General features: G+C 44.3%; 1 protein-coding gene across 4 annotated transcripts in view; it reads right to left on the bottom strand.

Annotated features, from left to right (window-relative positions):
• PSMA6 (proteasome 20S subunit alpha 6) overlaps positions 1–17,415 on the bottom strand; it is a 39,197-nt gene that overhangs the window by 21,432 nt on the left and 350 nt on the right. The window contains exon 1 of one of the 4 annotated variants that reach the window (XM_009249019.3): positions 3,546–4,324. The exons of 1 other annotated variant lie outside the window; for it this stretch is intronic. In XM_009249019.3, coding sequence (XP_009247294.2) covers positions 3,546–3,621 — 76 coding nt within the window. In that variant the 5' untranslated portion in view covers positions 3,622–4,324. Of the gene's footprint in view, positions 1–3,295; positions 3,496–3,545; positions 4,325–17,415 lie in introns of those variants that run through there. 2 more of the 4 variants (XM_063715560.1, XM_054530029.2) reach the window with 2 other exon arrangements.

Below are 17,415 nucleotides of genomic sequence, written 5' to 3'. Positions count from 1 at the left end.
TCCACCAGTCCATTTCTTTCTAGTTCCCTATCAGCATGCTCCCTTCTTTGTAGCAACCAGGCAGTGCTCACATACACCTGTCAAGCAAATCCAAATGACTACTCCTCTTCTCCTTTGCCAGACATATCCAGCAAAGGATCAGCTAACAGAAGAGAAGGGCCTAAAAGTAGCTAGGCTGAATTTGGCCAACTAGGGCCTCAGTCCCATTCCCCACACAACACACCTCCTCCCTCTAGTAACTTGGGCAATTCCTGAAAATAGATTACAAAGCTAGGTGTTCTACAATTTTTAACACATGAATACATGCACACACATACAACCTGCATATGTACATTAAGAGAAATATTTCAGGCCGGCTGCAATGGCTCATGCCTGTAATCCCAGCACTTTGGGAGGCCAAGGTGGGTGGATCACCTGAAGTCAGGAGTTCAAGACCAGCCAGACCAACATGGTGAAACCCCATCTCTATTAAAACTGCAAAATTAGCCAGGAGTGGTGGCACATGTCAGTAATCCCAGCTACTTGGGAGGCTGAGGCAGGAGAATCGCTTGAACCTGGGAGGTGGAGGTTTCAGTGAGCTGAGATCACGCCATTGCACTCCAGCCTGGGCAACAAGAGCGCAACTCTGTCTCAAAGGGGGAAAAAAAAAAAAAAAGAAAAAGTCTTTCTCTCTACTCCCTGGGAGCAAACACTGCCAATAATATGTTATTAATAATTATAAATTATGTTTATAATTATGATTGGCATTACAACTTTTTTTTTTTTTTAGATGGAGTCTAGCTCTGTCACCCAGCCTAGAGGTGCAGTGGCATGGTCTTGGCTCACTGCAACCTCCGCCTCCTAGGTTCAAGCGATTCTTGTGCCTCAGCTTCCTGAGGAGTTAGGACTACAGGCACGCCAGCACGAGCAGCTAATTTTTTGTATTTTTAGTAGAGACAGAGTTTCACCATGATGGTCAGGCTGGTCTTCAACTCCTGACCTCAGGTAATCTGCCCACCTCGCGCTCCCAAAGTGCTGGCATTACAGGTGTGAGGCACTGCACTTGGCCAAGCGTTATAACTTTAAATGTATACCTCTACTTTTTGATATATCAACCTTAGACGACATTTATCTTTTGAGTCCCAAGTATGGAAGATAAAGAGCATACTTACCTTCCATTAATCTCCCCTCATCATCATCCCATTTTTAAAATATTATTTTCCTACTGTCAATGTTAACAACTTGCATCCTATAATCCTTCCATGCTTTGTCTTTGGAGGATTCTAAAGTTTACAAACAGACAGTATTTAGAATATTATGATTATGTATATATTTTACTGGAGAACTAAGCATGGAAGGACCCATAAAAAGGGAAATATTCCATACAGAGCTACTAATCTAATAGACCAAAAAAAAGGGGGGGGCCAAAGAATCAAACAAGCATCTAACATTCATTGAGCATTTACTATGTGGCAGGCACACGTTAAGCACTCTACATACATTGCCTTATTTAATTCTCAAAACCACCATTTAAGGAAGAATTATTATGAGCCCAACTTTGGAAAGAGAAACTAAGGCTAAGGTTACATACCTGGCAAGTGCCCAGATCAGGTAGTATGGAGCAGGGCAGAGATTTGAATCCAGGTATGACACCAGGGCCTGAACTCTTCACTATACTGCTTGCTCACACTACCCTTTCACTTTCATTTTCCTAACAATGTCTAATTAATGCCCTGAATAGCAGAGGGAGTGTGTTATTCACAGAGATTAAAATCATTCTGTCTAGGCCCGTGCTAGGCCCGGTGCTCACGCCTGTAATCCCAGCACTTTGGGAGGCCGAGGTGGGTGGATCACCTGAGGTTGGGAGTTCGAGATCAACATGGAGAAACCTCGTCTCTACTAAAAATACAAAATTAGCCAGGCGTGGTGGCGCATGCCTGTAATCCCAGTACTTGGGAAGCTGAGGCAGGAGAATTGCTTGAACCCGGGAGGCGGAGGTTGCGGGGAGCCAAGATCGCGCCATTGCACTCCAGCCTAGGCAACAAGAGTGAAGCTCTGTCTCAAAAAAATTTAAAAAAATAAAAAATCATTCTGTCTAGATAATGAACTTGTTTTCAGATAGATGTTCTCTTCCAAATCTTTTAAAACTATCACAATGACCCTGTGTTCAGCCTTTCTACTCACCAAATCTGGGAAGCATTAACGATTATGCTTTATGGCTGGATTTCACAATACAGTATATAGAAACAAAGTACAGGTCTCAGAGTGACTTTTCCTGTTCACATATTAAAAATCACGAATAGAACACTGAAAGCAGTAGTCTAATATACGAAAATTATTTAAAACTCAGGAATTTAATACAATAAATGAAAATTCTTTGAGGATATAGTTATCTCTTTGTTCTATCTTTAATCATGTTTTTCAATTGGGGATAAATTAAAAGGGCTATTGAATTATCCAACAAGATGATGTTTCTTGCTACATTATATACACTACGCAGTAATACACTGAGCAGTTTCATTCCAAGTTATCTTTATTTCTAAAATTTAAGGTGAAGAGAACCTCATTTACAGACCAACTCTCTCCTTATGATTCCAAGCACAGATGATTATATTACTGTGCAAGACACGGAGCCACTAAACTCATTCAAAAATAAAACTATCACGGACCAGATGTAAATCAAGCCCTCCTGACACTAAATTCTCTACGGCAAGAGGTCAAGGGTCTGGCTTATAATCATAACCTAAACCTTGACACCGTTTCAACGCAATACATTACTATTCCGAGTAACTGATAGTTTCTTTCCACTACAGGTGTTCTTCAGTAAACTAGTACACAGTACCTCATCTACAACTCACAACCGGCATTTAAATTACAGGAGCATTCAAACAGATGTGGGTAAAAAGGGGATGCCAATTTCAAGAGCAGCTCTAGAACTGAGTCACTCATTCTATCAGATTCCCAAAGATGTCTTGAACTCTGTAGATATTTGTAAATTGGCACTTTTAATTTTTTTATCCGTTTGTTTAACGTATCTGTCACTCTAAGCTGTGAGTTTCAGTATAGAAGAGGGTGTAACATTCATATTTGTATCTCCTAGGACTAGCAGTGTCTGGTATATAGCAGGCTCCGAGTGCCTGTGTGGAATTAACCACAGGAAGTCCATGCTGCAAACAAAGGAAAACGGAGAGGAGGCATTTTAGTTGAGACGTTAATGAATCAATTACCCTTTCGAAACAGATCTTGTGCCTGGCCAGGACAGAATGCAATAACTGAAGGGGCCTCAGGAAGCCGGAGTCAGGCATTACAGCCCTACCTTCCTTAACTCTCCATTAGGTCTACGCAGTGTGGCCGCTCGCCCTGCAGAGACAGTCCTTCAGGCCCCCGATCCCTGCGTCCAGACGGGGATGCAAACACCACAGAGCTCAATCCAGCCTCAGCCGTTGTCCCTTCCCAGCTCCAGCCCAGCTTCGGCCCCAGACTAAACTCGGGCCGCGTCCGCTCGCTCCAGGCCGTACCATGACAGGGCAATTCAGGTGGACCACAGGCGAACTTGGTTCACTCACCTACTTGGTAGAGCCGACCCTCGGGTGAAAAAATGGTAATGTGGCGGTCAAAACCGGCGCTGGAACCACGGGACATGTTAGTAGAAGCACTACTTCAAACACAATCCCTGGGCCCCGTAGCTCCCGCACAAGGCACACAAGCACCTCCCGGAAGTTGCAGCGACTGCTTCCGGGGTACCAGCCGCGTTTCTTCCGCTCTTGCACTCCCAACTCATGGCTCTGGAGCCAGTTCGAGCGCTGAGCCTTGAGGCCCCGCCCCCTATGGGGGTGGTGAAGTGAGGGCGGGAGGACTTCGAAGGTGTGCGCCTGCGCCAAGCCGGCCTCTTGAGTGGATAAAAGAGGTGAAACTTGGGTCGTGGCGGTTTCAGGCTTTCATCTGGAGAATGAATTGACTATAACAAGGACGAAAAGGCTTCCTGGGGGCCCAGAATAGCGATTTGCCTATCAGTGTGACCTAAATAGAACGTGTAATTAACAAGTCTCTTACATGCATCCTGTGTCTGGTCAGACTGCTGGCTTGCCTTCTTCCTAACCTCTTTTATCCTCCACTTTCATTCCTATTACGGGGGAAACAGGTTGCAGCTACAGCTGCAGCCGTTAAATTTAGGCACTGAAGGAAGCGGGTTCAAGCAGCCGCTGGAAAGAACATTATTTTCTGACAGCCAGGCAAGATCTTCCTTTGGCCAGCAGCCCCGACAATTTTTAGTCTTTTTTTTTTTTTTTTTTTTGAGACAGAGTTTCGCCCTTGTTGCCCAGGCTGGAGTGCAATGGCGCGATCTCGGCTGACTGCAACCTCCCCCTCCTGAGTTCAAGCGATTCTCCTGTCTCATCCTCGCAAGTAGCTGGGATTATAGGCGTGTGCCACCAGGCCCGGCTAATTTTGTATTTTTAGTAGAGGCGGGGTTTCGCCATGTTGGTCAGGCTGAGCCCAAGTGATCCACTTGCCTCGGCCTCCCAAAGTGCTGGGATTACAGGCGTGAGCCACCGCGCCCGGCCAATTTTTAGTCTTGAAAGCGGAGGCCGGGCGCGGTGGCTCACGCCTGTAATCCCAGCACTTTGGGAGGCCGAGGCGGGCGGATCACGAGGTCAGGAGATCGAGACTATCCTGGCTAACACGGTGAAACCCCGTCTCTACTAATAAAATACAAAAAAAATTAGCCAGGCGTGGTGGCGGGCGCCTGTAGTCCCAGCTACTTGGGAGGCTGAGGCAGGAGAATGGCGTGAACCGGGGAGGCAGAGCTTGCAGTGAGCCGAGATCACGCCACTGCACTCCAGCCTGGGCGACAGAGAGAGACTCTGTCTCAAAAAAAAAAAAAAAAAAAAAAAAAAGCGTAACTCCAGCCTGGCCAACATAGGAGAAGGCCCCGTCTCTACAAAAAATAAAATTAGCTGGGCGTGGTGGCGCGCGCCAGTAGTCCCAGCTACTTGGGGGGCTAAGGTGGCAGGATGGCTTGAGCCCAGGAGATCTAGGTTGCAGTGAGCTATCATCACGCCACTGCACTCCAGCCTGGGCGACAGAGGAAGATCTATCTAAAAAAAAAAAAAAAAAAATGTGGAACTGAGGTTGAAATACGAGTAATGGGGAATGAGGTTAAGCACCCTTGATTAATAATGAACTAGAGCTGAGGGGATGGGGCTTATAGCAGCTAGTGTTGCATGGATTAATGAGAGTAATTCCAAGCTGGCGAGGTAGCTCCGGGAGAACTGCAGGTGGCTTTTCAAATTGCAAATTTCTGCCTATTTTGACTTTCCCTGAGGCACACTCCCATTTAATGAATATAAAATGCAAAACATAATGTTAGGATAGTTGTTTTTCTCCCCAGATGAAGATGGTTTGTGTACAAGGAAGGCAAGATACACTAATGTTTGTGGCACTGTAATGCCTGCTGTAATACTGAAGTAGGGATTCTTACTCCTTTAATGTATTTCCTAAACTAACTTTCTATTTTAAAGAAAAAATGTTCTAAGACCTTCATAAGGGAATTCCAATTTCTCGAGTGTTTTTTAAAAATTAATTTCTATTTTATTAATCTAAAAAATCCCAAACTGAAACATGGTTAAGAAAACGGTAAATGCATACAGCATCTCTGGCACAAAGGGTACTTTCCAGCACTGGCTAGTTCCCAAGTGGACTGATAAAAGTTTTCCCTTGCTTCTGGTTCAGGTCCCTACTCTCAGGACCAACTCCTCTTGACCTTTTGAAGACTTTTGTCTTCTCAGACTCTGAAAGAGCCTGGTATACTGTAATTCCTACTGTTTGCCTGCATAGTCAGAGTTCTCGGTAAGGCTGCTAGGAGGATGAACTTAGTCCCACAGCCTCAACAGCTGGCTCTATACTGATGTCTCCTGAATTTAGGTATCTAGCTGGACCCTTCTCTGGAACTGGATCTTCTCTAATTGCCAATGGGATATTTTTCACATTGAGACATATGGCACCTCAAAACCCCACGTTTAAAAGAGAACTCCTTATCTCATCTATTCCCTCTCAAGCCAATTCCTGCCCCTTGTACCACATTTTCCAAGTCTTCAGAGCCAAAACTTTGCAGCAGTCTTAATTTCTTAATACTTCTCCCCCTCTGCCTTCATTTGTTCCTGCTCTGCTATTCTGCCTTTTTTTTTTTTTTTTTTGAAATGGGGTATTGCTCTGTCACCCAGACTGGAGTGCAGTGGCATGATCACTGCAGCCTTGAACTCCTGCACTCAAGTGATCCTCTGGCCTCAGCCTCCCAACTCCCAAGTAGCTGGGACTGCAGCTGCACACCAACAGTCCTGGCTAGTTTAAGAAAATTTTTTTTTAGAGACTAGGTTTCACTGTATTGCCCAGGCCAGCCTCAAACTCCTGGCCTCAAGGGATCCTTTGGCCTTAGCCTCCTGAGTATCTTTTTTCTTTCTGTTATATAATTCATAAATTTAGGCTGGGCGTGGTGCAACACCTGTAATCCCAGCACTTTGGGAGGCTGAGGTGGGTGGATCATTTGAGGTCAGGAGTTAAAGACCACCCTGGCAAACATGGTGAAACTCCATCTCTATTAAAATACAAAAAAAAAAAAAGCCACGCAGTAATGGCGTGCACCTGTAATCCCAGCTACTCGGGAGAGGTTGAGGCAGGAGAATCGCTTGAGCCCGGGAGGTGGGGGTTGCAGTGAGCTGAGATCATGCTACTGCACTCCAGTCTGGGCAATAGAGTGAGACCTTGTCTCAAAAAAAAAAAATCATAAATTTGTTCACTGTTTATTGTCCCTCATTCCCACCCCCAATTTAACCTCTGTGATGGCAAGGATTTTTGTTTTGTTCACTGATACAGCTCAGACAACTTGAACAATAACCAGCATATATTAAGTGCTCAATAAATATTAGTTGAATGAATGAATCCCTAATGGTGTGAGAGTTAGGAGTTCATCCTTTTTTATTTAAACCTGAATTTAAATTCATTTGTGACAGTTACTAGTTGGTATCAAACTCCTAGGCTCAAGCCAGGAGTGTCCAATCTTTTGGCTTCCCTGGGCCACACTGGAAGAAGAATTGTCTTGAGCCACACATAAACTACACTAACACTAATGATAACTGATAGGCTAAAAAAAAAATTGCAAAAAAATCTCATAATGTTTTAAGAATGTTTACAAATTTGTGTTGGGCCACACTGAAAGCCATCCTGGGCCACATGCAGCCCGCAGTTCATGGGTTGGACAAGCTTGGCTTAAGCAATCCTCCTGCCTTGCCCTCCCAAAGTGCTGAGATTACAGATGTGAGCCAGCATGCCTGGCCTATGATGGGATATTTCAAATCACACATATCACGCGCCCTGCAGTCTATGAGAATTATTTCACACATTCAAACAAATCTTCATCCCCTCTTGTGGTATTTAAGCTGGGCATAGGATTTTGGATGGTGTATATATTTTAATACTCTAAAGGATACTTCCTGGAAGGAATCAACTTCATTTTCAACACTAACATAAATTGAAAGCTAGGATTAAAAATCAGGCTCCTTGAGGGTGATGGCCACATCTGTTTTTGTTGTTGTTGTTGTTTTTGGCTTATTTTTTGAGATGGAGTCTCGCTCTGTCGCCTAGGCTGGAGTGCAGTGGCACGATCTCAGCTCATTGAAACTTCCGTCTCCTGGGTTCAAGTGATTCTTGTGCCTCAGCCTCCCAAGGAGCTGGAATTACAGGCGTGCACCACCACACCTGGCTAATTTTTGTATTTTTAGTAGAGACAGGTTTTGCCATGTTGGCCAGTTTGGTCTCAAACTCCTGGCCTCAAGTGATCCACCTACCTCGGCCTCCCAAAATGCTGGGATTACAGGCATGAGCCACCATGCCCAACTAGCCACATCTGTTTTGTTCACCAGTGTATCCTCAATACCAAACAGTGCCTACCCTGAGGTAAGCACTCCAATCATTTGTTGAATATGCATTCTCACTGTTTAGGTTTTCTATTATGTTAATTGTTTTTCTTTATTAAAAAAGATTTGTCAGTAAATGAGAGATCCAAATTTCAAAACCCTAAAAGGTCAGAGATTTTATATTAGAATTTGAGATTTTTTTCACATAGCTAAATGAATTCCTCTGGGAAATCTTTCAGAAAGACAAAACGTTTGCCAATTCCATTGCAAAGGGAAATCCCCTGGAAGCCGACTTCATGAATATGTGCCATGGGGCTCCGGGCAGCAGCTAAACTACTCACTCAGGTGGACTTTCCCCTGGGTCAGGGAGCTTTCAGAAATGTCTGGGTACCAATACTGCAGCTCTAACACAAGCCTGGGTGGCAGACTTGCTGTGTCTGTATGGAAAGTTTGATCTTCCTCTCTGTGGGGCCATCAAGTTAGACTTTTTGAAATGACTTTCTGGTTTTTTGAAAAAATTTAGAGATGACTTGACATCTCGTGAGTCTTGGAAAATCTCCTGGGGGCCTCCGTTTGGCAAGGCCCACATTCTCCCCCGGGGGTGGAGGTAGGTGGAAGGTAAGGGTTACCCACAAGGCAAAGGTAGAAAGTGGCAGTGTAGATTCCCAGAGACTGCAGACATGCTGAATCACATGGTGTTTAAAGGCAAGATAAGAATGCAGCCCTTAGCTTAAGGTGCTCTGCCGGCAGTTTCAGTGAGCCAGGGAATAAAAAAAGAAGCCTATTTGTGTTTCCATATGATATTAGCAGGGGTTGAAACACAGTGCCCTGTGAGTTGGCCACTTGCAATACAGTATCTTAGGGGAGTATCCTGATGTTAAGGGGCCCCAAAGGACAGCTGTAACAAGGACAGAGCTAGGGATGTAGCAGTTCTGGGTAAAGAAAGGGACGTAGGGGTGGGGGGAGGGGGGAGGGATAGCATTGGGAGATATACCTAATGCTAGATGACGAGTTAATGGGTGCAGCGCACCAGCATGGCACATGTATACTATGTAACTAACCTGCACATTGCGCACATGTACCATAAAACCTAAAGTATAATAATAATAAATAAATAAATAAATAAATAAATAAATAAATAAATAAATAAAAGAAAAAAAAGAAAGGGACGTAGGACTCTGCCCAGCTCTCTGGCCAGATTTTCACTAATTCAGAGCTTCCTCCCTGAGGACAAGAACCTGGCTTTGTATCTTTCCCTTTTTTATCTTTCTCAGATACTTCAGTTCTTGCACCCCAGTAGCTATGGTTGGCTACCTAGGACTTCAGTCATTCTGGATGAGTGTTGGAGGAGGAGAAAAGGGTACTTTCTCTACTCTAGTTCTATAATTTATGGGTAAAGGAAAGGGACAAATGGAGCACCAAATGTGGTTTGGGGTGTGACTTCTGTGACTTACATGAGGCAACTTACATGAGGTTATGCTTCTCATAAGCCTTTCAAACCCCTTAAAACCCTTCAAAGCCTTTCAAACCCCAGATTCCAATAAAGCAACCCTCCTCTGCCCCCTTGTCTGCAACATCTAGTGTGGTTCTTCTACCCTCTGGGACCAATGGCGGACACAATACAGTGTTTAGTAACAGAGCAGTCACACAACTATCATTATTTCCCTTCTGTGCCATCCCCTTACTAACCAGTCAATGTGGCTCTGTGCCTGGATTATCTCAGCCATTCCCCAAAATAAATGCTGTCCTTTGGTTTGAGAGGGAATAAACTTGTATCACTTCAACTCAAAGGACATTTAAATATAACTACACATGAACCCCTCTATAGAGCCAAAACCTTTAGCTTTTCAGTTCACCCTTGTTTTTTAGCTATAATAACTTCAGTATTATCCTCTTACGGCGTTTGATGTTTCTTGTTTTTCCAAGCTTTGTCTTAAATGAAAACCCGATGCTCAGCTTCTTGTTTCTGGAAGCCAAGGACTTTGAAAAACACTGAGAATTCTCATGGGTCTCCCCACAATACTGGAAGAAACAACGGAAGACCCCAGCTGGCTTGGGCTTAACCGTTGGTGGTTTTTAACATACAGCTTCCCCTTAGGCATGTTAACACAGGAAGCCCTTCACAGCTTGAGAGAACAGAAGATGTTCCAGTGAAAAATAAGATGGGGAAGGGTGGGAGAAGGGAACGGTCATATTGTGAACTTTGAAAATGGCCAGGTTCTGCTCTGAGTGTCAGCAGCACCGGGTTAGAATCTGAGCCTTGCCACAGATTACTTGGTGACCATAATCTCAGTTTCTTCTTCTCTCAAACAGGTGAGTATGCTGTACCCACTTTAAAAGGCATAGAGTCCACTATGGTGAAATTAAGCCACCTACTATTTGACTGGAACTCAGCTTCTTTGTGAAAGGAGGGGGCGCACTGATGAATAAGGCCTGAATTGTTGGCTATTTCGCTTTGCTCTATTCCTAGTAAAGAATGAAACCAAATAGGTACTGCATGGGCCTGCACTGCACACTGCTATTATTCAGAAGTGAAACTCACTCTGTCTTAATTTGGAAAGCAGCTAATTCTTACCTATCGTGTCTCACACACATGCAGCCTCACCCATGAATGTTGATGGGGGATGGAACTGCAAGATCAGTTATTTCATGGTGCCTCCCTACATCTTGGGATCTTTATGAACTTTATTTAGACTTTATTCACTCTATTCCCCACCCCCACCCCCAACTCCCTGAAGGTGGGGAAAGGGAGGTGCAGAGATTGGCCAGTCACTAAGAAAGTGAGTCAAGAACAGAGAGGAAATAAGACTCAACAGCCTTCCCTTTAGCCTAGAGACACTTCCTCTTCCTTGAGGTTTCCTAATTGGCTTACTCTAATTCCTATTTTCTTACCACAAAATTAAGTCATCTGTGATGCTCAGAATGAACCAAATTCTCTTGAGGGTAATTGGAGAGAGGGAGAGAGAAAATGCAAATGAATGAGGTTTCTGATCATTTTGACCAATATTTTCAGTCACTAATTTAGAAAATAGTTCTTGAGAGTCCAGTTACTGATAGAAAAGCAAGAGTGTGCTACAGTTTTGTTTTTTTTTTTTTTTTTGAGATAGAGTTTTGCTCTGTCACCCTGGCTAGAGTGCAGTGGCACAATCTTGGCTCACTGCAACCTCTGCCTCCCAGGCGATCCTCCCAAGTAGCTGGGACTACAGGCATGCACCACCATGCTTGGCTGATTTTTAAGTTTTTTGTAGAGATAATGTCTCACTATATTGCCCAGGCTGGTCTTGAACTCCTGGGCTTAAGTGATCCTCTTGCCTTGGCCTCCCAAAGTGCTGGGATTACAGTCATCGCACCTGACTCCAGTTTTATTTTCTACTTGCTTTTGAATGACTTGATGAACCTCAGCTGAGATCCTCAAACTTCACTCTAAATGTATTTCATCCATAATGGTGAAACAAAGGCAAGTTCCCAAAATCAACCACAGACAGCAGATTTAGGCACTGGAACATTCCAAAGATTAAAAATTCTGGGATGATGTCTTACAAGTACATAGCAAGTTTTATTGCAGTTACCACAGTACCATGTACAGAGTAGATGTCTAATGAATAAACCTTTAATTCACTGAAGATATCATATGATTATAGAGGATGGCACTGAGAAGTTATTATTTTTTTGAGGATCAGTGAGGCATCAGACACCACAGATTAAGTTCCCACTTAGCCAGCTCACACACAAAATACCAAGGAGCAAGAGGGGAATTCACTTAAAGGAGAAGTAGGCATTAGAGGTAAAAATCAGGAAGATATTTTCAAACAAATTCTCCAAAGGAATTCAACATTTACTGAGCTCCCTCTTTGGGCAAGAAGCTGGGCTAGCTGCTCTGGGAGACACACAGATGAACCCGACGGCGTCCCGACCAGAGTTCCATGGAGAAGATGAAACATGAATGAAAGCAAAGCTAACATGAGGTAGTCTGTAATACATAAGGAATGTGTAACAGAGCAGCACAGATGAGAAAATGACCTTATATGCTCATGGGCCAGAGGGAACGTAAGACTACCTGTTGGAAGATGCATGTCCAAGCTCAGCTTAGGACAGGGAGGACTCTTAACAGGTTTGTTAAGAGCAATGTTAGGAGCAATGTGGGAGGCACCACAATGCAACATGGAATGGGAGTGGCATAAATAAGCAGAGGAAGAAAAAAGATCCTGTGTTTAGGGCAAGCTAGGCAATAGCCTAACTTAAGTATGACACAAAAAATGTTTTGGATTAGGGTACAAATGAAAGGAGCCGGCCTTGGATACTAAGCTAAGGAATTTATGCTCTATCTAGTTGGAAGGCTATGGGGAGACATTTAATGTTTTTGAGCAAGAAGAGTGGCAAGACTAGAATTATGTTTTGGGAAGATAAACCTTGTAGCTATATTTATGAGGAACTGTCACTGGGGACATCAGCCAGGAGGCTATTGATAATAGACCAAGTGAAAGTTTTTGAAGGCCTGAACTGGGGTAAGTAGCAATAGGAATGGAAAGAAGAGATTATCTGCAAAAAATTTGTAAAGGCTGGACATGGTGGCTCATGCCTATCTATAATCCTAGCACTTTGGGAGGCCGAGTTGGGAGGATTGCTAGAGCCCAGGAGTTTTGAGACCAGCTTGGGCAACATGGCAAAATCCTTTATCTACAAAAAATAAATTAACCATGTGTGGTGGTGTCCACCTTATAGGGTGTGTGCCAATGGTCCCAGTTACTTGGGAGGCTGAGGCAGGATAATTGCTTGAGCCCAGGAGGTCGAGGCTGCAGTGAGCTATGATTGCACCACGGCATTCCAGCCTGGGCAACAGAAAAAAAAAAAAAAAAAAAAAGAGTTCTAGTCTAACATCCTATTACACCTATTGTAAAAATTTTAGACTGTGCAGAAGATGAAGTAAAAATCATCCACAACCTAACATCCAGAGATACCTATTAACATTGTGGAATCAATGAAATGTTATTCCTTCCAGACATTTTCCTCCAATTATTTTTTCTCTTTCTTTTTTTTTTGGTAGAGATAGGGTCTCCCTGTGTTGCCCAGGCTGGTCTTGTACTCCTGGGCTCAAAAGATTCTCCCACCTCAGCCTCCCAAAGTGTTAGGATTACAGGTGTGAGCCACCACACCTGACCCGCCAAGTATTTTCTTTCCTTCATTTTAAAAATGGGATCTTACTAGACATACCATTTTGGAGCCGCTTTTTCACTGATTCTATGCCAATGTACAAAGTATCAGTGGGGCACGGTGGCTCACGCCTGTAATCCCAGCACTTTGGGAGGCCAAGGTGAGTGAACACCTGAGGTCAGGAGTTTGAGACCAGCCTGGCCAACATGGTGAAACCCTGACTCCACTAAAAAATACAAAAAATTAGCTGGGTGTGGTGGTGCACGCCTGTAGTCCCAGCTACTTGGGAGGCTGAGGCAGGAGAACTGCTTGAGCCCAGGAGGCAGAGGTTGCAGTGAGCTCTTTCCTTTGCACTCCAGCCTGACCCTGTGGGGTCTCACTCTGTTGCCCAGGCTGTGTGGGTCTCACTCTGTTGCCCAGGCTGTGTAGGTCTCACTCTGTTGCCCAGGCTGGAGTGCAGTGGCTCGATCTTGGCTCACTGCAACCTCTGCCTCCCAGGCTCAAGCAATCCTCCTACTTCAGCCTCCTGAGTAGCTGAGACGACAGGCACATGCCACCGTGCCCAGCTAATTTTTGTCTTTTTTGTAGAGATGGGGGGAATCTCACTATGCTTCCCAGGCTGGTCTTGAACTCCTGGACGCAAGAAATCCTCCTGCCTTGACCTCCCAAAGTGCAAAGTATCATTTTAATCATTGTAACGTTAAAAGTTATGTTTAGGTTAGGTGCAATGGCTCATTCCTGTAATCCCTGCGCTTTGGAAGGCCGAGATAAGTGTATTGCTTGAGGCCAGGAGTTCAAGACCAGCCTGGGAAACATAGAGACCGTGTCTGTAAAAAAAACTTTTTCTTAAATTTACAAATAAGTTAGAAAATTATCTGGGGCTGGTAGCGCACGCCAGTAGTACCAGCTACTCAGGAGGCTGAGGCAGGCAGATTGCTTGAGCCCAGGAGGTCAAAGCTGCAATGAGTCATGATCACACTGCTGCACTCCAGCCTGGGTGACAGCAGGACCCTGTCTCAAAAAATAAAAAATTAAATTACAGTTATTTACTTCTTCCCTTATTTTGAATAGTTACTTCCAATTTCATTATTGTCAATTACACTATTATGAATAAGCTGTTTTCAAAGTGGTTCAGTTTGAGTGTCTCAGGTGAAGTTGGTCAGCTGCAAATGTGGAATTGGAAAGAAACCGATGGCAGAGATGGTGCCTTCTTTTGAGAATGTTGCTATGAAACTGTCCCTGGGAAAGCAACAGTTTTGTCCAGTCACAGCCTAGAGGTATTTGTAAGTAAATGGGAAAGAGCTGGAGGAAAGGGATTAACTGATAACAAGATCCCAATTCAGCAAGAAGGAACAGCATGGAAGTAGGTAGAAAAAGTAACCTAGGGCTGGGAGTAGTGGCTGATGCCTGTAATCCTAGCACCTTGAGAGGCCAAGGCAGAAGGACTGATAGAGGCCAAGAGTTCAAGACCAACCTGATCCTGTCTCTATTTTATAATTTTAAAAAAAAAAATTTTTTTTTAAAGTAACCTAGGGAAGAAAAGGGAGAAAAGATTCAGGAGAGGAAAATTATTGGAAGAGGCAAACATTGATGAAGAGGTTCATAACAGATGGCTTTTAGTTTCTGGTTAAGTCTGCTGAGTGTGAGAATGATGAGACTGACTCAGGACTTGGACTCACAGGCGTTGTTTTATTACTATTTTTTATATAATTGTGGCGCTCACTGAAGCCCTTACTTCTCAAATTACAGTCTGCAGCATTGGCATCACGGGGTATGTCAGACCTGAATCAGAACTGGCATTTTGAGTGGGATCCCCAGGTGATTCTATGCCTATTAAGTTTGAGAAGCACTGTGATGGCCCATCTTCCCCACTTAACAGAAAAGGAAATGAAGGCTCCAGGAGATTAGCTGCTTGCAACTTACCTTTGCAGAGTTAAGACTGCAAAGGTTGGGAGAGCTCCTTCAGGAAATTAATGGGAATTTCATGACTTTTCTAGCAATACTATGGTATACAGGAGTGGAGAAAGTGGAATGGTCTGTGGCTACTCAAAATAAGGTTTAGAATTGAAAAGATGGAGACCAAAGGAGGTAAAAAGTATGAAAGAATTTGCACTGCTATTGAAGCCATCCCTCCCATGAATATTTTGAGAGACAGGGTAGGGAGAAAGGCAAGCAAAGTCAGATGGGAAAGGGCAATAGAGGCTTCCTGGGTGAGGAAGGGATAGGTCTAAGAACAGGTCAATGGTGGTTTAACCCAGTGGTGGTTGGGTTAAAGGAGTGGGGCAGGTAAGGAGGTTCTGGACAAAATGAGGAACTTGAAAGTTCAAAATCCTGAAACTAATCAAAAAGGTTGGCCATCTCATAGGGAGCCAGAAGTCACAAAATCAGGTAAGCGTGGTGGTGTGTGCCTGTAATCCCGGCTACTTGGGAGGCTGAGGCAGGAGGATCGCTTGAGCCCTGCAGTTTGAGGCTGCAGTGAGCTATGACCACTGTGAATAGCTACTGCACTCCAGCCTGGGCAACATAGTGAGACCCCATTTCTAGAACAAACAACAACGACAAATCATGAGACCAGAGTTAAGAAGCAATGAGACCAGGCTGGGTGTGGTGGCTCATGCCTGTAATCCTAGCACTTTGGAAGGCCAAGGTGGGCTGATCACTTGAGGTCAGGAGTTCAAGACCAGCTTGGCCAACATGACGAAACCCTGTCTCTACTAAACATACAAAAATTAGGTGGGCATGGTGGCACGTGCCTGTAATCCCAGCTACTTGGGAAGCTGAGGCATGAGAATCGCTTGAATCTAGGAGGTGGAGGTTGCAGTGAGCCAAATTCACGCCACTGAGCTCCAGCCTGGGTGATGGAGTGAGACTCCATCTCAAGAAAAAAAAAAAAAAAAGAGAAACAATGAGAACAAAATTTGGATGGAGTTGGAATTTCTGGTGATACTGGCAATGGGAGTGGAAGAAGAGTACTTTTTTTTTTTTTTTTTTGTATTTTTAGTAGAGACGGGGTTTCGCCATGTTGGCCAGCCTGGTCTCGAACTCCTGACCTCAGGTGATCTACCTGCCTCGGCCTCCCAAAGTGCTGGGATTACAGGCGTGAGCCATCGCGCCAGGACGGTACATTCTTTTTCTTTTTCTTTTTTTTTTTTTTTTGAGACGGAGTCTCGCTCTGTTGCCCAGGCTGGAGCTGGAGTGTAGTGGCGCGATCTCGGCTCACTGCAAGCTCCGCCTCCCGGGTTCACGCCATTCTCCTGCCTCAGCCTCCCGAGTAGCTGGGATTACAGGCACCCGCCACCATGCCCAGCTAATTTTTTGTATTTTTAGTAGAGACGGGGTTTCACCGTGTTAGCCAGGATGGTCTCCATCTCCTGACCTCGTGATCCGCCCCCCTCGGCCTCCCAAAGTGCTGGGATTACAGGCGTGAGCCACCACGCCCAGCCCGAAAAGTACATTCTTATAACATGTATAAAGTACAAACTATTCAATACTGATTTCCTCACAGAAAATTCCCTTGGTGTGTTGATGAACAAAGAGTTACATGATTTGCTTTAAACAATAAAAAGCTCTTTATCTGTGTGAAGTAGCAATTGTTCCTTAGACGTTCTCTTCAAAAACATGGTCTGACCAGAGTTTATTTCTTTAGGAGTTGGAGATCAGAGGGCCTGACTTAGAAAAGACCCATTACATCAAGGATTTGACCACTCCTGCCAGAATAGCGCTGAGTGCCAAAGGACGTGACCCTTAATTTGAGCCAACAGCGATTATCAGGGTTCAGCTTCTGTGAACACAGATTTCCTTCTGAACAAAGCAAGCCTTGAGTAGAAGTTTGTGAGTATACAGTTATGCAAGTAGTATTTTATGGTGTCCAGCAATGCTCTAGTTTAAGCTGGCTGCCCCTTTTTATGAATTTACATTATTAATTATTAGAATACATGAGGCCGAGTGCGGTGGCTCACTCCTGTAATCCCAGCACTTTGGGAGGTCGAGGTGGGAGGATCACCTGAGGTCTGGAGTTCGAGACTAGGCTGAACATGGAGAAACCCTGTCTCTACTAAAAATACAAAATTAGCCAGGCATAGCGGTGCATGCCTGTAATCCCAGCTACTCAGGAGGCTGAAGCAGGAGAATTGCTTTAACCAGAGAGGCGGAGGTTGCAGTGAGCCGAGATCGCGTCATGGCACTCCAGCCTGGGCGAGAAGAGCAACACTCCATCTCACACACACACACACAAAAGAATACATGAGGAAGAAGTGACTGTAAGAACAGGGAAAATTTTTCATTTTCTGTCAGGTGAAAAAAACATGTTACAAAAGAGTTCATAGAGAATAAGTATATATGTATAGAAAAACAAAAAATGAGTATATATGTATAG

Source organism: Pongo abelii, chromosome 15 (genome assembly GCF_028885655.2).
Source record: "Pongo abelii isolate AG06213 chromosome 15, NHGRI_mPonAbe1-v2.0_pri, whole genome shotgun sequence".
Classification (NCBI taxonomy): Eukaryota; Metazoa; Chordata; class Mammalia; order Primates; family Hominidae; genus Pongo; species Pongo abelii.
This window is presented reverse-complemented; position numbering and strand designations above follow the sequence as displayed.